A 23,575-nucleotide genomic window follows, 5' to 3' on the forward strand; every position below is an offset into this window, starting at 1 on the left:
TGTCCTTCGTTTTTGGTTCATTTGTGAGATTTTGCACAGTTGCTAGATGGTCAAGTGTAGAGATCAAATCCCCAGATGTTCTATTGGTGGCCGACGTCATCGGAAAATACATGTAAAGTGAATTATATATATACTAGAGATAATCGAATGCTGCAGATCTCTTAAATTTGGCACGGAGAAAAATAACCGCATGTTTTTAATAAACAAAATATAATATCACAATTTATGAAAACAAAATTAATACCTTGTCGCTCACCTGTCTCTTCATACGATCTTCCACATGCTTCGGCTCCGGTCTCTTCTTTTCACCTTCCCCTTGTTTCCAACATCCTCTTTCATCTTCTTGAAGAGGTATTCCCATCTCCAAGATCCTATCCCAGTTAGAAATATAGTATAGTTTTCTTGATTTGCTATGTCTATTTCATCATGTACAGGACCTTAGGTATCCATGGTTACGACCACTAGCAACTAGCTAACTGTCACTATATCAGCGGTCATAACCATGGATACCTAAGGTCCTACAATGCTTGCACATGAAAGAGACCTAGCGAATCAGAAAAACTATACTACATTCCTAATTGGAGGTATTTGCTAATATTATTATTATTATTACACCTTCTACATATTGGGATAGGATCTTGGAGATGGGAATACCCCTTTATCTCTGTACTGGGTCTTCTTGCCATTGACTGGATCTCAAACATCAGGATGTCCCACAAGATATCTGAGCCCTACTCGGTGCCAGAAAGACCAGAATGAGAAAGCCCAAAGATTTTGTCGGCAAAAAGAAGAAACCGGAGAGCGCGGATAACCGGAAAACAGGCGGCAGCGGGATAGGTAAGCGGCAAGCTAGCCGTCGTGTGGCTGAATTCACGTGAAGCAATTACAAAATATTTGTCCACCTGCCGCCAGCCTTCCGTCACTGGCTAACAGGTCATTTTTCTCCCAAGATCTGGTACAAGCAGAGTCATTCTGAGGGCGTTGATTGTTCGGTAAGGTCCTGAGGAGGCTGCGAGAGCCAGACTTTTGATCTGCTCATGCTTCGCCCCCGGGAATGATGATATCTCGTGTATGTGAGCAGGTCACTGAGAGAAAATTGATCTGTCAGTCTTTGATGGGAAGCACTGAGCGAGCAGGGAGAGGGAAAGAGCCTGGAGAAATGTATGTGCAGTTCTCAGCCCTCTGCGCTGGTGACATAGCAATAATTATGTGTAAAAGAAAGTGCATCAATCCCACATTAAATGTTCATTAGGAAACACAATATGAAATATTCTGAAAAAAGGAAAGTTGTTTACCCCAAGGCGCGTTTCGCATTGATAGCTTCCTCATGGGACTTCCTCATTTATAATATTAGGACCGGGTATAACTGCTATCTTTGAACTTTTTAGAATCACACCCCTGCCCACCAGCATCCTTTACCCTCACTTCTGTCTTATGGGGAGCAAGCTGCATTTTCACTATTGGCCCTTCCAGTGTGATGCAACACTTAAGATTATTATTATTATTATTATTTATTTATATAGCACTATTGATTCCATGGTGCTGTACATGAGAAGGGGTTACATACAAGTTACAAATATCACATACAGTAAACAAACTAACAATGACGGACTGATACAGAGGGGCGAGGACCCTGCCCTTGCGGGCTTACATTCTACAGGATTATGGGGAAGGAGACAGTAGGTTGAGGGTTGCAGGAGCTCCGGTGTTGGTGAGGCGGTAGCTCCGGTGTTGGTGAGGCGGTAGCTTCGATAGTGATGAGGCAGCAGCGGTGTCAGTGCACAGATACCACACTATGCTCCCCACCCCCACTTACATCAATTATAGACTGATGCATTCAGTGGTAATTAGAAAACCAACATTTGTTGATTGGTCTTTCAGTCTCTATTGTGTTTCCGGTCGGTGCTGGTGGAGCGCCCCCAGACACAGGGCCACGTGTTCTCGGTACCGGGCCTTTCTGGTTCGGTTCTGATGCTGTCACGGTGGCTATACCTGGTCCGTGACCCTGCTAAGGGGCATCCAATAAAGGTGGTACAGTCTGTCAGGGATTCGTGACGCCACCTGTGGTGTTCGGTCAGGGCGACCGACGCTGCTGTGGGGTCCGCTGGGGTGATGGAATCGCAGCTGGATGGTATACCTTCCCACAGGTGAAGTATGTCCCCAGGGCTTCCCAGTAAGGTGGATGGTGATGGTGTGAGGTGCAGTCAATAACGAGGACACAAGGTTGCAGTCTCTTTACCTCTTTATTGAAGACTTCAGGATCCGCAATCCAGAGCACGCTTAACAGGGCTATCTGAGACCAGCCTGTCTGATGGGCACTTCCAGAGTTCTCTTTGCAGGTGGAAATCATTGCCTACCAATAGCGCCTGTGTGTTGTAGTGCTACCCTGCTGAGCATTCGGAATAGTCCTCACAACTTCTGTTCTCGTTCGTTCGTTCTTTCTAATATGTTCCAGATGTTTCTAGTTCAATTTCCCCCAGGTATGTTATGGCTAGGACGCACCCGTATGACGGGAAGGCCTGGAGGTCTTCCGGGACCCTAGAGACGCCCCTCTCCCACTGTTGCCCCCTATGTCTTCGTAGGTGTTTAGGTGAGACAGCCAACCTATAATTAACTGTCCTGCGGAGTTTGAAGTAAGGTGCAGAGTCAGTTACTCCCTCGGTGTTCTGGCCACCGGCTACGTGCCTCAGTAGGATGTTGCCTCAGTCTCACGGCACGACTCATACTGGCTCTCCTTTGTGCTGATCTCGTTTCTCACTGTCTCACAATATCCTTCGCTTCGTGTCTCTTTCTTAGGATACCGCCGCAGGGTGTGCAGGCGTGGTTCCATAACGTTCTGTTCTGGTCGCTAGGTGCCTGCCAGGTTCCCACGCCTGACAGGGACCCCCCTGTGTCTTCTCCCTGCAACACCCCCTGCCACAGGATGTTGCCTGAATCCAACCCAGTCAGCTTCTGCCTAACTTTCTATCCAACCCCTCGTTTTACCAGTGTGAGGAGTGGCCCAATAAATAAAGCCTTTTTCTCCCCCTAGTGGCCGGAGTGTGAAGTGTAAAGTGTTCTGGTGATACCTGGTCAGTAGAATTCCTTTAGTGCCATCAGACGTACCATCACTCCCCTTAGTGGCAGAGTGTCATACTGCAACGACCAGATCTCTGGGGCGCTGCACTGGTATAAGCATTGAACACATACACTACCTGTGATCCAACTTTGAAAAGAAAGCGTGACAGACAAAACTAAAAAAAATTTAAAAAAATTAATGTCAATGACGTAAAGGACTTGTCAATGGAAATGGGACACAAATACGATCACGAGCTGAATGAGGAAACACTCTCCTATGATGAGAAGTGGAAGTAGATCTACCGGGACTGAGTGTGAAATGTAGGCATTGGCGATGTTTTGCTTATTGAAATATATTAGAAAATTATTTAGAAATTGCAAAAAAAAAAATCTAAAAATATTTTATTTGTAGTGGACAACCCCTTTAAGTGTAAACTTTATTTACTAGCATGTTGGTCTGACAAATTAGCACACAAATACCAAATCTCATACATCGTTTACCCAAATAATAATACCCTATTTTTATTTAGGGGCTCTCCAACCTGTAAAATCTATGATAAAGTAGATCTAAACCATTCACAATGCAGCCGCCGTTCCTTACGGGTCACTATATACCTCCACTAGATGGCAATCATCTACTGAAATTCGGAAAGTCCTTATAATTTGTATACAGATCGTCTCCCCTCTATATAAAGGTGTCATCTAAGAATAAAAATGCGAAAACCAACATACCTGAAATGTGTAACAGGACCCAGCTCAACTCAACATAACCTAAGTTTTCCGGGCATCGGTAATAGTGTAACCTCCTATCTTAGTCGTCTTATATGTAGACTGCTATGAGGTTTTACCAATTGCAGGTTGTTTGCCACATCGCAAATATTTTGTGTATTCCGAATATTAGAGGAAAAACGTGCAACTAAAATTCAATTTATAGATATGAGAATTTCCAGGAATTTATGGACAGTTGACAAACCAAAACTAGTGACATTATTAAAGCTTTATCCTATGAATTAATTAGAAAGTTATGACTTCACTAAGATTGCAGACTATGACATTAGGAGAAACCTGTGACATCACTGTAATCGCAGCCTATGAGGTCATTAGAAACCTGTGACATCACTGAGAAGGCAGCCTATTGAAATAGGAGAAACCTGTGACATCACTGAGAAGGCAGCCTATTGAAATAGGAGAAACTGGTGACATCACTGAAAATGCAGCCTATGACATTTTGCGAAACCGGTGACATCACTGAGAATGCAGCCTAGGAATTCATTAGAAACTTGTGACATCACTGACAATGCATCCAATGGAATTACAAAAAACGATAGACATCGCTTAGAATAGCGCCTATGAAATCATTAGAAACCAGTGACATCACTGACAAAGCAGCCTGTCAATTCATTAAAAGCTAGTGACATCACTAAGGATGCAGCCTATTAAATTAGTAAAATTTGGTGACATCACTGAGAATGCAGGAAATAAAATCATAAGAAACAAGTGACATCATTCAAAATGCAGCTTATGAAATCATTAGAATATAGTGACATTACTGAGAATGCAGATTTTGAAATTAGCAAAAACCTGTGACATTACTAAGGATGCCGCTAATGAAATAATTGGAGACCAGCGACATCGCTGAGTCTGCAGCCTACAAAATTAGTTGAAACCTGTGATATAACTAAGAGTGAAGTCCATAAAATCATTGCAAACCTAAGACATCACTGAAAATGCAGCCTATGAGGTCATTCTAGAACCATGTGACATCACAGAGAATTCAGCCTATAAAGTCATTAGAAACATGTGACATCACCCAGAATTCAGCCTATGAAATTAATAGAAACCTGTGACATCACTGAGAATGCAGCCTATGAAATTAATAGAAATGTTCATCACTGAGAATGCAGCCTATGAAATTAATAGAAACCTGTGACATCACTGAGAATGCAGCCTATGAGGTAATTAGAAACCTGTGACATCACTGAGAATGCAGCCTATGAGGTCATTAGAAACCTGTGACATCACCGAGAAAGCAGCCTATGAGGTCATTAGAAACCTGTGACATCACCGGGAAAGCAGCCTATGAGGTCATTAGAAACCTGTGACATCACCGAGAATGCAGCCTTTGAGGTCATTAGAAACCTGTGACATCACTGAGAATGCAGCCTATGAGGTCATTATAAACCTGTGATATCCCTGAGAATTCAGCCTATAAAGTCATTAGAAACCTGTGACATCACTGAGAATAAACTCTATGAAATTAGTAGAAACCTGTGACATCACCGAGAATACAGCCTATGAGGTCATTAGAAATCTGTGACATCACAGAGAATTCAGCCTATGAGGTCATTAGAAATCTGTGACATCACCGAGAATTCAGCCTATGAGGTCATTTGAAACCTATGACATCACTGAGAATGCAGCCTATGAGGTCATTTGAAACCTATGACATCACTGAGAATGCAGCCTATGAGGTCATTAGAAACGTATGACATCACTGAGAATGCAGCCTATGAAATTCTTAGAAACTTATGACATCACTGACCAGGGGCATCACCAATGCAGCCAATTGGACGGAGACTTTTATCTCTCCAGCGGTTAGGAAATTGCATCTCGTAGCATTTACAGTTGGGAGTTGTCGCTTCTCACTAGTGCATTAGCACATACACTATACCTACACTGGAAACCATGAGGTAGCTTTAACATTGGCACGGTATCAATTCTTCGGTCACATTGTATACATTCTGTGCGTAGATGAGAAATTAAGCCATGAGGATCGCTTCCTAGGAAGTGATTAGTGACCCAAAGGTGGATTTAAATAAGTAATGAAATCTGGACACGGACGAGGACAATACAAAGCATTCCTAAAATTGTAGTCATTGGGTTGTAAGCTTTGATAAGTAGAAAGAAAAGCCTGGAGGATTTGAAGGTTTCGACCTCAGGTCATGGATAGCGATACATCATCTTAACAAGTATTTATACGCTCATCCATATGATGTTCATTGTTCCTTCTATGGTTCGTTAAACGGATTCTAAACCAACTGAATGAGAAGAAAATGTTCTCCTAAAGTGTTGTAGAAACTGAGAGGGGCCAACTTCTTAGCCCTTAAGGCCTCCATACACGTTAGACTAATGTTAACTGTACCTAACCCAGGAAGGTGATAAAGCTTTGGGTGCTACAATAGAAGTATTCCAGGACAAATATAGTGCTTTAATTTTACTTTATTTCAGAATAAGTAATAAATGTATTATCGGTCATGGTCCAACTGATGAGATACCCATTGGTCTTGGGAACGAGGATCTCAAAGTTCTGTACGAACGGAGCAGTTGTGAGCAAGCATGACCACTGTTCCTTTTACTTCTATTTGTCGGTAGGATCAGCAGTCTATATTTGGGACACCCACACCCATAATGTGTACTGTCTACAGCTCCATTTAGATAGAGGCCATGGATGGTTCTTGTTTCCAGTTAGGGTCCTAACAGTAGGACCCTAATTTTTCAGGATATTACAAGGGACACCAATGTTCTTGTGGAGCACTTTTGTGCATTGCTAGAAGAATGAAGCTCTAACCATGCCTCTTTTAAAGTCACACTCTATGCCCATTCCTCCACACCTCGTTCCCCAGTTACCCAAATGTGCAATAAGACACTCAGGCAAAAGAAAAATTCAAAAATTCCTGTTTTTGAGTGATTTCAGTGACCTAAGAGATATGTTGAGTCTTCTCAAGATCCAGAAACATCTCCTCTTTTTCTAAGAGTTCCATAAGAAATCTAAAGTATGGCAAAAAATATTTATTAAAATCTCCCAAATTTTAACATTTAACACATTTTTTTAAAGAGAGCATTGTCCTATTGATCTGTGTCCTATCTAATTAACATCTAATTAACATCTTAAAAGACCGATACACGATACACTTAAACATGTGCAGCTGAATGCCAGGGCACAAGAAACCTTCTGAACTTGTTGATATCCAGATTGTTTTAGACATATCCAGTGGGGCCAGGATGATTTTTCAACTTCCAGGGACCTTAAAGGTCTCCCTTTTTTCTAAGAGCCTTCTGGACATTTCCGAACAGTTGGCAAGTATGCCAAAAACATACTTTGTAAAATTTCTAAAATTTACAGAATATTTGAGAGAAAGTATTGTGCACTCCATTTCTAATTAAAATCTTAAAAGGCCCTTTTACATAAACATGCTGGTAAACATTAAGTACTAACAGGCTACTCAAGAGCTAATTGATGCACAGTGTACACTGAAACCTACAATTTCCATATTTCTATAGATTTCTATAGCTTTTACTAGCGTCAAATAAGCACCAGATTTCTCTAAGGAACGCAAACCCGAGTCATCTGGCGGTCTTCTTGTGTAATTATCTCATTACATTTCTTGTGAGCTCCATACAGTAACATTTCATTTCGAGGTTGCGATCTTTAGGGTCTCGGTTTTGGCGTTGGGCGCTTTGATGTTCTCCTCCTGCTGTTTGTTGAGTTTGAACATCAGAATTTCGTCTCCGATAGGGAATTTTAACGTCACGGGGATAACACAGAGAAAATGAGCGGAATAAGTGTTAAAACCTCCAGAGCAACTTATATTCCACAAATACTGGAGCTTTGATCAATATGTCTCACTATGAGGAGAGGCTGTTCTGTTTCCAGATGCTTTGTCTTTCCTGTTGGCATTCAAGAATTTTAGATACCGGAGGAATTGGGTAAGGAAGGCTTATGTAGAGGTGCCTCCTAGTAGTCTAAATTACAGGTCTTTGATCTCAGTAACAGCGAAAGCCATACAACATGAGGTCGACATTAACGCAAATATTCTTCATTTGGAGGAATTTCCTGGAGAAAGTAGTCTTCTAAGGTCAGATTGGCCCGCTAAACGATCCCCCGTTGGGCTCAGTTTTGGCATGAAAATGGACTCCAAAGTTCTAACAGAAGACAGCAATACTTAGAGGATTTTGTAGACAGGGGCATCCCAATAGTGAGTGTTGGGTTGCAGTTGCACCCAATCCCTAGATTTTAGGTGAAGCCAAATAGTCCCTTTGGCCCATATGACAAGACCAATACTATTAAAGTTGGTGACCCATTGACGCAACATAGACTTGGACCATTTTTTGGTGAATTTAAAATAAACACTGATGTTTGATAAGGAGTAAAAGCTCCAGAAATTGACCCCCCCCCCCCCAATTATTAGACACTTATGGCACATGTTGTCATATCTGAACACCTCTTTAGGTTTTAATTCTGCCCTACGCAATGGTTCAATGTAACAATATGGCCCTCAAACCAAAAAGCCATCCTCTGTCCTGGTACTGAAAAGCGACTATACATTTCACATGTACAGTCACCCTTACTGGTGCTCTCTGTTTGCCTCCCGCACCAGTAATCTTGGCTGTCAGACAAGAATCCTGCCATAACTGATGCCATTCCAACTCCTCTTTTGATTATTGGCTTGGCGCAACATCATTGTTGCGGCGTGGTGCACAAGCGACGTCGCACCTGGCCTATTAAATGAGGAGCCACGGATTCCAACAATTAGGAGCTGAATCTCAGGGCTCCTGTCTGCTTACTGACATGTCCCCAGAACTGGGTCTCTATCTCTAGAACCTTCAAGTGAACAGGGATGTACAAATGTGTCCTTCCTTTTCTTTTTTCGGTGATCAACATATTTTGAGATAAGTGGTGCAAGATGATGAACTTTTGAGAAAAAAACACGTTACAGAACTCTGTCAGGAGATGTTTATACTGCATGTGTCTATATCATAAATCATAGAATCATAGAATGTTAGAGTTGGAAGGGACCTCCTGGGTCATCATGTCCAACATCCTGCTCAATGCAGAAGGAGAACTCGCCACCTCTCGTGGCAGCCTGTTCCACTCATTGGTCACCCTCACTGTCAAAAAGTTTTTTCGAATACCTAATCTGCATCTTCTCCCTTTCAGCTTCATTCCATTGCTTCTCGTGTTTCCATGTGCAAATGAGAATAAGGATGATCCCTCTACACCGTGACAGCCCTTCTGATATTTGTAGACAGCTATTAAGTCTCCTCTTAGACTTCTTTTTTGCAAGCTAAACATTCCCAGATCCTTTAACCATTCAATTGCAGTCCGCTCACCATCCTGATAGCTCTTCTCTGAATTTGCTCCAGTTTTTCATTGTCTTTTTAAAAATGTGGTGCCCAGAACTGGACACAGTATTCCAGACGAGGCCTGAACAAGGAGGAGTAGAGGGGGATAATTACTTCATGTGATTTAGACTCTTTGCTTCTCTTAATACATCCTAGAACTGTGTTTGCCTTTTTTGCTGCTGCATCACACTGTTGACTCATGTGCAGTCTGTGATCTATTAGTATACCCAAGACTTTTTCACACTTGCTGTTGCTTAGTTCTATTCCTCCCATTTTGTAGATGTAATTTTTATTTTTCTTGTCAGATGTAGAATCTTGCATTTCTCCCTGTTAAATACCGTTCTATTCGTCCCTGCCCATTGTCCAAGTTTTCTAGCTCCTTCTGTGGCCACTCAGTGGTTGTAATATGAGTTTCAGCCTGTTTTTTTCTCTCTAGTATTGTCAGAGTGATGTACTGAATTTGTATTGTCAGATATTGTCTTTACTAAAAAAGTGGTGGACACCTCTACAAATCCCACCCTCAAGTAAACTTTTTGATTCTCCTTTGTAATGGGTGGAGCTGCAAATAAAAAAAAGATAATTCAATAAAATCCACCATTATTGTAATTCCCGAACTAGACTTTTTAGCCTGCAGTATTTGTCATTTCTTCCTTTTTTTAATCTTTAATGACATTTAATTATTTATTTTTTTTAAATAAAATTTATACCCAGAGGTCCAGACTCACCAAAATTAACATATTTTTCAAGTCATATCAAGCAATAATTGCTCAGATGAGTCAGATATTTCACGGCAGGTCAGGACTTGGGGAAAGGAACATATTTTTCCTGTTCTTTAATTACAGCATTTATAGAAGAATGCTACTACAGGACAAAGCTCCTCTGATTTCTCCATTCACAAATTTATAGTCTGGGGATTATTACACTAAAGTAGCTTTAAAGAAGCTTATTCCATAAAAACATGAAAAAATAACTATTTAGTAAATTGTAAAGTATTGTATTATTAATCAGCTCAATTTTTTTTTAAATTTTCTCTTGTTTCTGCATGATAATGAGTTGACACAACAAGAGTTGATGCTCCCATTGTTAAAGGAGTTGTGCAGTACATTATATTGTTGGCCTTTTCTTAGGATAGATCATCAATATCAGATCGATAAGGATGCCTCATCCAGAATGCTCACGATCAAGTGTTATCGTTGTTGGCGGTGGCCGGATGTGCTCATTTACAGCACAGCTCCATCAGCTGTATAGTGGCCGCGTCCAGGTACTGCACATCCATGGCCATTCATATCAATAGTGGTGTGCTGCGCTACCGCTGCAATATAGTTGACATAAGTGTATAGTTCTACTCCATAATTGATCACTTTGGGCCGCCACTGGTAGTGGTCCTGTGAGTCACACCCTCACGATCTGATATTGATGATCTATCCTAAGGTATGGTCATCAAAATAATGTCCTGGACAACCCATTTAACATTTTCTGGTAGATGCAACTTCTTGATTGCATGTATGTATATATATATATATATATATATATATACATATATATACAGTGCCTACAAGTAGTATTCAACCCCCTGCAGATTTAGCAGGTTTAATAAGATGCAAATAAGTTAGAGCCTTCAAACTTCAAACAAGAGCAGGATTTATTAACAGATGCATAAATCTTACAAACCAAAAAGTTTTGTTGCTCAGTTAAATTTTTATAAATTTTAAACATAAAAGTGTCGGTCAATTATTATTCAACCCCTAGGTTTAATATTTTGTGGAATAACCTTTGTTTGCAATTACAGCTAATAATCGTCTTTTATAAGACCTGATCAGGCCGGCACAGGTCTCTGGAGTTATCTTGGCCCACTCCTCCATGCAGATCTTCACCAAGTTATCTAGGTTCTTTGGGTGTCTCATGTGGACTTTAATCTTGAGCTCCTTCCACAAGTTTTCAATTGGGTTAAGGTCAGGAGACTGACTAGGCCACGGCAACACCTTGATTTTTTGCCTCTTGAACCAGGCCTTGGTTTTCTTGGCTGTGTGCTTTGGGTCGTTGTCTTGTTGGAAGATGAAATGACGACCCATCTTAAGATCCTTGATGGAGGAGCGGAGGTTCTTGGCCAAAATCTCCAGGTAGGCCGTGCTATCCATCTTCCCATGGATGCGAACCAGATGGCCAGGCCCCTTGGCTGAGAAACAGCCCCACAGCATGATGCTGCCACCACCATGCTTGACTGTAGGGATGGTATTCTTGGGGTCGTATGCAGTGCCATCCAGTCTCCAAACGTCACGTGTGTGGTTGGCACCAAAGATCTCGATCTTGGTCTCATCAGACCAGAGAACCTTGAACCAGTCAGTCTCAGAGTCCTCCAAGTGATCATGAGCAAACTGTAGACGAGCCTTGACATGACGCTTTGAAAGTAAAGGTACCTTACGGGCTCGTCTGGAACGGAGACCATTGCGGTGGAGTACGTTGCTTATGGTAATGACTGAAACCAATGTCCCCACTGCCATGAGATCTTCCCGGAGCTCCTTCCTTGTTGTCCTTGGGTTAGCCTTGACTCTTCGGACAAGCCTGGCCTCTGCATGGGAGGAAACTTTCAAAGGCTGTCCAGGCCGTGGAAGGCTAACAGTAGTTCCATAAGCCTTCCACTTCCGGATGATGCTCCCAACAGTGGAGACAGGTAGGCCCAACTCCTTGGAAAGGGTTTTGTTCCCCTTGCCAGCCTTGTGACCCTCCACGATCTTGTCTCTGATGGCCTTGGAATGCTCCTTTGTCTTTCCCATGTTGACCATGTATGAGTGCTGTTCACAAGTTTGGGGAGGGTCTTAAATAGTCAGAAAAGGCTGGAAAAAGAGATAATTAATCCAAACATGTGAAGCTCATTGTTCTTTGTGCCTGAACTACTTCTTAATACTTTAGGGGAACCAAACAGAATTCTGGTGGGTTGAGGGGTTGAATAATAAATGACCCTCTGAAAAAACTTTTCCCAATTTAAAAAAAAAATAAACAAAGAAATAACATTCTTTTTTGCTGCAGTGCATTTCACACTACCAGGCTGATCTACAGTCCAAATGTCACAATGCCAAGTTAATTCCAAATGTGTACACCTGCTAAATCTGCAGGGGGTTGAATACTACTTGTAGGCACTGTATATATATATATATATACAGTGGGGCAAAAAAGTATTTAGTCAGTCAGCAATAGTGCAAGTTCCACCACTTAAAAAGATGAGAGGCGTCTGTAATTTACATCATAGGTAGACCTCAACTATGGGAGACAAACTGAGAAAAAAAAATCCAGAAAATCACATTGTCTGTTTTTTTGACATTTTATTTGCATATTATGGTGGAAAATAAGTATTTGGTCAGAAACAAAATTTCATCTCAATACTTTGTAATATATCCTTTGTTGGCAATGACAGAGGTCAAACGTTTTCTGTAAGTCTTCACAAGGTTGCCACACACTGTTGTTGGTATGTTGGCCCATTCCTCCATGCAGATCTCCTCTAAAGCAGTGATGTTTTTGGCTTTTCGCTTGGCAACACGGACTTTCAACTCCCTCCAAAGGTTTTCTATAGGGTTGAGATCTGGAGACTGGCTAGGCCACTCCAGGACCTTCATATGCTTCTTACGAAGCCACTCCTTCGTTGCTCTGGCGGTGTGCTTTGGATCATTGTCATGTTGAAAGACCCAGCCACGTTTCATCTTCAATGCCCTTGCTGATGGAAGGAGGTTTGCACTCAAAATCTCACAATACATGGCCCCATTCATTCTTTCATGTACCCGGATCAGTCGTCCTGGCCCCTTTGCAGAGAAACAGCCCCAAAGCATGATGTTTCCACCACCATGCTTTACAGTAGGTATGGTGTTTGATGGATGCAACTCAGTATTCTTTTTCCTCCAAACACGACAAGTTGTGTTTCTACCAAACAGTTCCAGTTTGGTTTCATCAGACCATAGGACATTCTCCCCAAACTCCTCTGGATCATCCAAATGCTCTCTAGCAAACTTCAGACGGGCCCAGACATGTACTGGCTTAAGCAGTGGGATACGTCTGGCACTGCAGGATCTGAGTCCATGGTGGCGTAGTGTGTTACTTATGGTAGGTCTTGTTACATTGGTCCCAGCTCTCTGCAGTTCATTCACTAGGTCCCCCCGCGTGGTTCTGGGATTTTTGCTCACCGTTCTTGTGATCATTCTGACCCCACGGGGTGGGATTTTGCGTGGAGCCCCAGATCGAGGGAGATTATCAGTGGTCTTGTATGTCTTCCATTTTCTAATTATTGCTCCCACTGTTGATTTCTTCACTCCAAGCTGGTTGGCTATTGCAGATTCAGTCTTCCCAACCTGGTGCAGGGCTACAATTTTGTTTCTGGTGTCATTTGACAGCTCTTTGGTCTTCACCATAGTGGAGTTTGGAGTCAGACTGTTTGAGGGTGTGCACAGGTGTCTTTTTATACTGATAACAAGTTTAAACAGGTGCCATTACTACAGGTAATGAGTGGAGGAAAGAGGAGACTCTTAAAGAAGAAGTTACAGGTCTGTGAGAGCCAGAAATCTTGATTGTTTGTTTCTGACCAAATACTTATTTTCCACCATAATATGCAAATAAAATGTTAAAAAAACAGACAATGTGATTTTCTGGATTTTTTTTTCTCAGTTTGTCTCCCATAGTTGAGGTCTACCTATGATGTAAATTACAGACGCCTCTCATCTTTTTAAGTGGTGGAACTTGCACTATTGCTGACTGACTAAATACTTTTTTGCCCCACTGTATATATATATATATATATATAAAATATAAATATATATATATTGTTCAAAAACGTAAAGGGAACACTAAAATACCACATCCTAGATATCACTGAATGAAATATTCCAGTTTTAAATCTTTATTCATTACATAGTGGAACGTGTTGAGAACAATAAAACCTAAAAATGGTCAACGTAAATCACAGCTAATATCCACGGAGGTCTGGAGTTGGAACGATGCTCAAAATCAAAGTGTAAAATGAAGTTCCAGGCTGATCCAACTTTAGTGGGAATGCCTCAAGACGAATAAATGATGCTCAGTAGTGTGTGTGGCCTCCAAGTGCCTGTATAACCTCCCTACAACGTCTAGGCATTCTCCTGATGAAGCGGCGGATGGTCTCCTGAGTAATCTCCTGCCAGACCTGGACCTTCTTGCCACAGCTCGCATTGATGTGCCATCCTGGATGAGCTGCACTACCTGAGCCACTTGTGTGGGTTGTAGAGTCCGTCTCACGCTACCACAAGTGTGAAAGCACAACCAACATTCAAAAGGGACCAAAACATCAGCCAGAAAGCATTGTTACTGAGATGTGGTCCCCACCTGCAGAACCACTCCTTTATTGAGGGTGTCTTGATAATTGCCAATAATTTCCGTCTGTTGTCTATGCCATTTGCACAACGGCGTGTGAAATTGATTGTCAATCAGTGTTGCTTCCTAAGTGGACAGTTTGATTTCACAGAAGTTTGATTTACTTGGAGTTATATTCTGTTCTTTAAGTGTTCCCTTTATTTTTTTGAGCAGTGTATATATTTTTTATAAGCAAAATGAACAAAATAAACAGCAATTCTGAAAATCATTTTTTATTATCTTTTTTTTAATAAGCCAGAACTGTAATACCAACTTGACTTGAACATTTATGAGCTTAATTGCTTATGAAATACCCAACAATACTTTTCTAATACAGTTGCTATGTCTATGAGCATTATTCCAATTGGCCTAATAAGTGAACTATGATGGCAAACCTTGGGGCAATTATTTGGAGGTTATTGACAGTCAATAGGCACCATACAACTGACTGGTTCTGATGGAGTGACGCACCATACAACTGACTGGTTCTGATGGAGTGACAGAGGAAGCTTATCTCCCTCTGTCACCTGCTTACTAAATTTATTAATGGTATGAAGAAAGGAGCCAAGGTGTCAATTCCAGCTGGCATCCTGTTGTAGTTTCTGTGCCCCCTCTCTCTTAATCATGTACATACATGTAATGCTGTGGCAATTATACTGTGTAGATGACATTCATGTTCATAAATTTGCGCTGAGGGCTTAAAGTATTTTAACGAATAGTACTGTAGATGACCTATTCTTAAAGTGGTTGCCCAGACTTTCCAAGTTATCACCTATCTCCAGGATCTAATCACTGGTGGTACCCTACTGGAACCTCCACAGTTTGCTCTTACTTTCCATGTTATCGCCTATCTCCAGGATCTAATCACTGGTGGTCCCATACTGGAACCTCCAAAGGTTGCCCTGACTTTCCAAGTTATTGCCAATACCCGGGATCTAATCAATGGTGGTCCCATACTAGAACCTCCATAGGTTGCCCTTACTTTCTGAGTTATCGCCTATCTCCAGGATCTAATCACTGGTGGTCCCCTACTGGAACCTCCATAGGTTGCCCTTAATTTCCAAGTAATCGCCTATCCCTGGGATGTAATCACTGGTTGTCCTCTACTGAAACCTCTAGTGGTTGTCCCAACTTTCCAAGTTATCTATCTCCAGGATCTAATCATTGGTGGTCCCATACTGGAACCTCCATAGGTTGCCTTTGCTTTCCGAGTTATCGCCTATCCCCAGGATCTAATTACAGGTGGTCCCATACTGGAACATCCATAGATTGCCCCAATTTTCCAAGTTATCGCCTATCTCCAGGATCTAATTACTGGTGGTCCCTTACTGAAACCTCCATTGGTTGCCCTGACTCTCCAAGTTTTTGCCTATCCCCGGGATCTAATCTTTGGTGGTCCCCTGATGGAACCTCCACAGATTGCCATGACTTTCCAAGTTATCACCTATTCCCAGGATCTAATCGCTGGTTGTCCCATACTGGAACCTCCACAGGTTGTCCCGACGTTCCAAGTTATCGCCTATCTCCAGGAACTAATCACTGGTGGTCCCATACTGGAACCTTCATAGGTTGCCCTGACTTTCCAAGTTATCGCCTATCCCCGGGATCTAATCACTAGTGGTCCCCTACTGGAACCTCCACACATCCCAAATGTGCATTATCCCGAACCTCCACAGATCCTGAATGTGCAGTCCTCCGGAGAAAAAACAGAGCCAAGGTTGAGCTTCCTTCAAGCGGGGAACAGAAGTCTGCAATTCCGTGGATCAGTGGGAGTCTCAGCAGTTGGACCCCCACCAGCCTAGAATATCACAGGATAGTTGATGACTTCTTCTTACTGGAATACCTCTTTAAAGTTATCGGGTGGAGAATCCCTTTATATTCTTGTTATACATCACTTTTTCGGCTTGTAGTCGGCTAGTTTAGAAAATTCACTATTCTATACCCTGTAAATTAATACTCAACTATTAGACTTTAGGGGCCACATCTGTTAGCGAAAGTGAAGAGTGGCAACAAATATCATCTCTCTGTCTCTGGTGGACTCAGCATATCCTTACAAAACAAGGATATCCCATTAATTTTATCAGTAACTGTAATACTTTAATTCCCCTGTGGGGGCGCTGCAGAAAAACAAAATACTTGTCTCGTGAATCACAAATAGAAATGATCGCTGGAGGCTCCAAATAAATAGATAGTTTGTCCGAAACAGACTAAAACAGCAACGGTATGAGGCGTAGTGCATCACTAGGCAGGGTTTCTATTGTTGTTTTTCCTCTGTGACTATGGAACAATTAAGAGGAAAAGTAAATTTACTTATCAATATAAAATTCCCTGCACCAGAACAGCACAGTACATGTTGTTCAAAATCGTTCCTCGGGCCATTAAAGAACAGAATGGCGTACGCAACAAACAATACGTTTTCCATCATGGTTATTAGTCTGCAGTTTTAGCAGAACATCGGAACGTTTGCTAGTGCCAGGGAAAAATTAGCAGAACGTTGCCCATGAGCACAAGCAAATTACTATGGGATAAAAAAGGCTGGCTTACTATTCCAACTTGCACGCAACTTTTAGCCATGGTCTGAGAAGCACAAATAACAAGACACAAAATGGAGCAGAACATCTACTGTAACTGGACGCTTCAAAAGGAATCTGTCATCAGGTTTTCACCAACCCTTTTGAGAGCAGAATTATATTGGAGCAGGGACCCTGATTCCAGCCATGTGTCACTTATTGGGCTTCTTACTGCACTTTGGGAAAAAATCTCTGTTTTATTTGCTGCAGATCTAGCAGTTCTCTGAATGCTGAGCTCTGTATAACTCCGCCCAGGCTTGGACTGGCCCGCAGGAGAACAGGGGAATCCTCTGGTGGGCCCCTGTGCAAGAGTTGACTGCCGCTTTCTTCACTTTTTTGGCAATCTTGTCTATTTCTATGCTTTTGATAATCTTTTACAAAAATATTATATATCTTATTCCCCAAAAAACTAAGTTTATATAATAACACATGGTTATTGAAGGGTTTTTATTCTAGTTATGTATGTTAAAGCCTGCATTATCAGTGTAAATACCATGGATGACGCAGGGTCGGTGACTCACACCTTCCTCACTGTTTACATTGATGCACTTGCTCAGTTCCTGAAGTAGCAGAATTATTCCGATACTGTTCTTCAAATCCCTTTCAAAGTCAAATAGTCCAAGGTAGAAAGATAAGAGAATCGATTCAATGATAATCTCGTTCATGTCAACTTTTGTGAACTACCTTGACCCAATGAATTAAAAAAATTTGCTGCCCAATTTGCACAAATCGCTAAAAATTCCCATCACTTTTACACAATGAAAAAGTCTCCATCAGCCAGAAAAGGCTCTCATGACTTCCCAATAATGTCAGGCAGCTATTACATAGAATAGAACATCACATAGTATAACAAAGGCTTTCCTAGCCAGTATAAAAGTCGAGGCAGGAAATGCAGCAGCCATTTTATGCTGAATTTTATAGTGAGAGGATTTCACAGCTCACAACTTAGTAACAGAAATAGAGGGTGAAAAAGCTCAACAACTATGAATAAATTGTACAGGGCATGAAAGAGGTGAGAGACCATCGTAGGAGACGTCAGACTGTTACACATGTCATTTCTGGGCAATTGGAGTATCTGTTATTCACAACAAATGTATTCGCCACAGATAAGTGCCAGGCAGCAGCTGCCAAGGCAAACAGGATCATGGGGTGCATTAAAAGAGGTCTGGATACACATGATGAGAGCATTATACTGCCTCTGTACAAATCCCTAGTTAGACCGCACATGGAGTACTGTGTCCAGTTTTGGGCACCGGTGCTCAGGAAGGATATAATGGAACTAGAGAGAGTACAAAGGAGGGCAACAAAATTAATAAAGGGGATGGGAAAACTACAATACCCAGATAGATTAGCGAAATTAGGATTATTTAGTCTAGAAAAAAGACGACTGAGGGGCGATCTAATAACCATGTATAAGTATATAAGGGGACAATACAAATATCTCGCTGAGGATCTGTTTATACCAAGGAAGGTGACGGGCACAAGGGGGCATTCTTTGCGTCTGGAGGAGAGAAGGTTTTTCCACCAACATAGAAGAGGATTCTTTACTGTTAGGGCAGTGAGAATCTGGAATTGCTTGCCTGAAGAGGTGGTGATGGCGAACTCAGTCGAGGGGTTCAAGAGAGGCCTGGATGTCTTCCTGGAGCAGAACAATATTGTATCATACAATTATTAGGTTCTGTAGAAGGACGTAGATCTGGGGATTTATTATGATGGAATATAGGCTGAACTGGATGGACAAATGTCTTTTTTCGGCCTTACTAACTATGTTACTATGTTACTATGTTAAAATACTTTGTGAAAACTCATGAAAGTTGATGAACTTCAAAGGAGTCAATCATCTGTAGTTCACGGACTTTTCCAAAACTTATTTTTTCTGCAAAAGTCAATATCAAATCATATCTTTCTCACTTTGCACTGTACCTCCTTTTTGGTCTTGATCCTCTGTTATAAAGCCCATGTTCGTGAAATATGGCATGTATTGTGCCTTCACCTTTTGGTTTGGGGGGCTGGGTTGTAAGGAATATAGAGGGTGTAGAGAGTAGGTTTCAGTTTCATCCCATTGCTTCTCCTGTTTCCATGTGCAAATGAGAATAATGATGATCCCTCTACACTGTGACAGCCATTCAGATATTTGAAGACAGCTATTAAGTCTTCTCTCAGTCTTCTTTTTTTGTAAGCTAAACATTCCCAGATCCTTTAACCGTTCCTCGTAGGACATGGTTTGCAGTCCGCTCACCATTCTGGTAGCTCCTCTCTGAACTTGCTCCAGTTCTTCAATGTCTTTTTTAAAATGTGGTGCCCAGAACTGGACACAGTATTCCAGATAAGGCCTGACCAAGAGGAGTAGAGGGGGATAATGACTTTGCGTGATCTAGACTCTATGCTTCTCTTAGTACATCCTAGAACTGTGTTTGCTTTTTTTGCTCTTGCATCACACTGTTGACTGTTGTGCAGTCTGTGATCTATTAGTATACCCAAGTCTTTTTCACACGTGCTGTTGCTTAGTTCTATTCTTCCCATTCTGTAGATGTAATTTTCCTTTTTCTTGCCCAAATGTAGAATCTTGCATTTCTCCCTGTTAAATACCATTCTATTAGTCGCTGCCCATTGTTTAAGCTTATCTAGAGCCTCCTGAATCCTTTCTCCGTCTTCTCTAGTGTTGGCTATCCCTCCTAGCTTTGATCGTCTGTAAATTTGACTAGTTTACCTTCAGTTCCCTTATCTAGATCAATTATAAAAATGTTGAACAGCACTGGGGCCAGGATAGAACCTTGTGGTACCCCACTTGAAACACTCTTCCAATTGGATGTGCAACCATATATTATCACTCTTTGAGTACGATCCATGAGCCAGTTATGAATTCACCTAATCGTGGTAGTCTTCTGTTACTTTTTCTATGAAAATAGGAGGCCTAATGTAATATGTCTTTGGTTATTTTTAAAGGACTTTTTGGATTAGGAAAACTCCTGTTTCCCAACAAACTCCAACCAGGTGAAGAAGGGTTTTCCGAAACTGGAAAACCCCTTTAAGGTGGAATGGTTCTTTTAATTAAGAAGGAATATATTTATATTTCTGGTCTTTCAATGTATGAAATCATCTTGGACTGTGGTTATTCCTCTTTGTGGTATCAGGATATATGAGTCATTATCTTGTTTTATGGATTTTGTAAAGCGCTCGTTTCATCTTTCAATAAAACATTATTACATTCGGGCTTATCAGCCGCATTACATGGTCCATTTTGTCAGGACAAGCTGAAGCAGACTTGAGTAGTAATGTAAAAAAAGAGCTATAATCGATAGGGCATAAAGCCAGTGATTTTTTTTTTTAATGTTTTATTTGCAGAAAACTTAAGAAACTATTTCGGAAGCTAAAGGATGAGAGACCAGATCCTGGGGAGAGCAACCTTCACAGTTCGAGAGAACCTCAACAATGGGACCGAGACTACGCTCTAGAACCATATTCGGGACTGACCCCAGAGTACATGGAGATGAGTGAGTACCAAAATTACATGTCCCCAATTTTCTCAAATGCAGGGTCACTAAAGGCACATTTGAAACATAAAACTTAAAACCCCAAGTTGGCATTTTGTTGGATTCCCAAAAATGAACTTTTTCCGGGCCTATTGTTCCCCAAAGTTGACTTTTCAGCTTGGATTTCAACCTTTTTACTTTATAGAGTGAAATTTTTGGCTTAATAATTTTGCTTGTTTTTTTATTTTACACTAAACACAATGAAATAGGGAATTATCCTAAAAGATTCCTTTAGTGGGCTCCGAGATGTATTTCCCATCAGAAGTTTTAATGTCATGGCAGGGACATACAGTCAGCTAGCTCAGTGATGATGGTGCTGAGGCAGTCAAAACCAGCTTGTGTGTCTCCTCCAAAGTCCTAAGAAGGGGAAAAAGGCTTCTGGGGTTGTGAAACAAATGATTATCTCAGCAATAGTACCTTGATGAAGTTTGGAGGATGAAACATATTATAGCCCTTGTATCACTTCTTTAAGACTTCACTTTTAGACTCATCCTGGTTACCTAGAACATATTTGCTGGTTTTTCGAAAGAGGTGGTGTAGGAACCCCTAAAGTGAAAAATTTAATCAAGCACTTTTTAAAAGCCCATTCCCCTTCCATGTAACTATTTGGAGTCCCCAACATATACTGCATGCCTGGGTGCTGTATCTCATGCTAGACCATCCTTGCGTCATGAAGGCAGTCTTTGCGAAATGTTACTATCATGGAGGACTCAGCAATGCCTGGGAAATTTGCCAACTCTTTTTGGATCCTGGGAGAACACCCCTTTTTTGGTATGTTCTGAGAAAGTTATCAAGCGTGTCCTAAACTAAAGCCCATCATACACTTTAGCTCTCTGCCAAACAATCGTTTGGCCGATAACTGTCTGCCCCAACACCTCCATACACAGCAGGAGTGTTTATGTGTTCCCTATGAGAGAACCAATGCCAGACCCCTCGGGGATGGCGTATCTTCGGGAGAACAAAATAGTCAGCAGTCTGAAATAACATATTTTGGATCCTCATCTACCCTGATGTGACACCATACACATTAGATTGTTGGCCGAACTTGTCCATACTCGGAAGCGCTTAACTGGCCAAGCAATCTTATGACAGAGCTGCTGTAAGACTCCTCTGGTGGCGGCTTATCTCCTGAAAACAAAGCGATCGGCAGTCACAAAACAGACATGCCAAATTATTTTCTGCCTACATATGATCTGTTGGGGGACAGTCAGGATATTGTCATACACGTTAGACTGTTGGCCAAAACCATCCAAATCAGCGAGATTGTCCGCCCGTCTAATGTGTATGAGGGCCTTTATTCTAAACAGAATAAGCTTTTTACATATTCATGCCTGCATTAACATACAATATGGCTAATATTTCACCCTGGTTTTGTGGGAAACTCCAGTAGATGCTGTCAGAAAATATCTTCTAGATGGCCAAGATATGGACCTTTCTGGTGGAAGACACCACCGACTTTCACAGAATGTCATTTAAGAAGGATTTACATTGTATGTTTGTTGGGAATGAGGATTCCAACAGATGCTCGTAAACAGGTTGCTGATCACCCAACAAATGAGCAAAATGCTTGTTCGTAGGGTGAAATGATCTTTTGGTTTTCTTTAAAGCTCATCTTAGCAGTGTGTCATCCAGTGTTAACAGGACATGTGCTGCTGAGAACACTGATTGTACGGTGAATATCGGAAGTGCCGATCTGCAAACATGAAGTTGATTGGCCGTGGTGCAAAGCCGCGGGACAGCTGGTGTAATCACAGCTTCAAACGACCTCTGATCGGCTCCATATTTGTTGATGAACGGTTGTCTATTAACCTGTTTATACAGGCCGATCGCGTTTCGGATTGCGGAAGAGAGAACTACTGCCATCACAACATACGACTTGAAGGAAGGGGCCGTAAGCCTAAATGAAACGCGACCGTCCTCTGGGACTTTTTTAGCGTGATGACAAAGAACGTTCAGGAACTTAAGGTTAAATTAATTGTTAAAAAAAATGGTTAAATATCCACCAATCAGATTTAAGATAATGTTTTGGCTTTTTATTTTTCTGAAAAAAAATGTAGTCCCTTTCGCCAAACAGGCGGCCTACGATGAAGAACTATTTCATCAGCAGACATGATAAATCCATGTCAAAATGTAAATTTAAGGAGAAATATTGACGCAATAATTTCCGATAAATGGTCACATCCACCTTGGACGACTTGATCTTTGGGTCAAAGAAAAATAATATCCAAATGTGATAGTATGAAATAACAGGAACATATTTCATGTTCCCCGGGATTAAATTTTACATAAACCACATCTGACTGATACATGGACGTATTGAAGTCTGTGTAGTCATCAGCATGATTCATATAGTGGATTCTTCTTTTTTTTCCTCATTATGCTGGGTGGTTTTTTTTTGTGCGCGTGTTTTTTTTATTTTATGGATGCTTTTGGATTACCAGCAGCTGAGCTTTACCCTGTGACATCAGATCTAGCGTTAAATAAAGCTTGACCTATGAGTAAGCCCTCGATGCTCTGGGGGTATATTGTATTGGTGCCACCGTGCAAAATCAAAAACAAAGAGTGTTAGATTGTGTCACTGTGTGTTAATTAGCTGGAGTATTAGCACTGCGGGGTCGCATGTCACATATAATGAGGCCTTTGTTGAGCGTTATTTATAAGTGGTGACGGGAGTGCACTTTCCGACGTTGCGGATAGTACATTGCATTAAGGTTCATGAAGCTTATCAGCAGAGACGTGCAACGCTTTGACAAGTCGTCTACAAATCTGGAATCAAATATTTCTGCAAAATCTCCGTTCCTGAGATATGGCCTCTTCTTTCCCACATATAAAGCTAATCTGGTTAGACAACTAGGCGTGGTCAATATTTCAGGGTTTTGCCCACTTGAATAACAAGGCTAGATTTATATGCAGGGAAAAAAG

At 41.4% G+C, this 23,575-nt stretch overlaps 1 protein-coding gene across 2 annotated transcripts in view; it reads left to right on the top strand.

The window, feature by feature from the left end:
• Positions 1-23,575, top strand: part of ANO2 (anoctamin 2) — a 257,292-nt gene that overhangs the window by 180,322 nt on the left and 53,395 nt on the right. For both annotated transcript variants that reach the window (XM_069763409.1, XM_069763410.1), the window contains one exon: positions 20,466-20,614. In XM_069763409.1, coding sequence (XP_069619510.1) covers positions 20,466-20,614 — 149 coding nt within the window. The remainder of the gene's footprint in view (positions 1-20,465; positions 20,615-23,575) is intronic.

The sequence above is a fragment of the Ranitomeya imitator genome, chromosome 4 (assembly GCF_032444005.1).
Source record: "Ranitomeya imitator isolate aRanImi1 chromosome 4, aRanImi1.pri, whole genome shotgun sequence".
Lineage (NCBI taxonomy): Eukaryota > Metazoa > Chordata > Amphibia > Anura > Dendrobatidae > Ranitomeya > Ranitomeya imitator.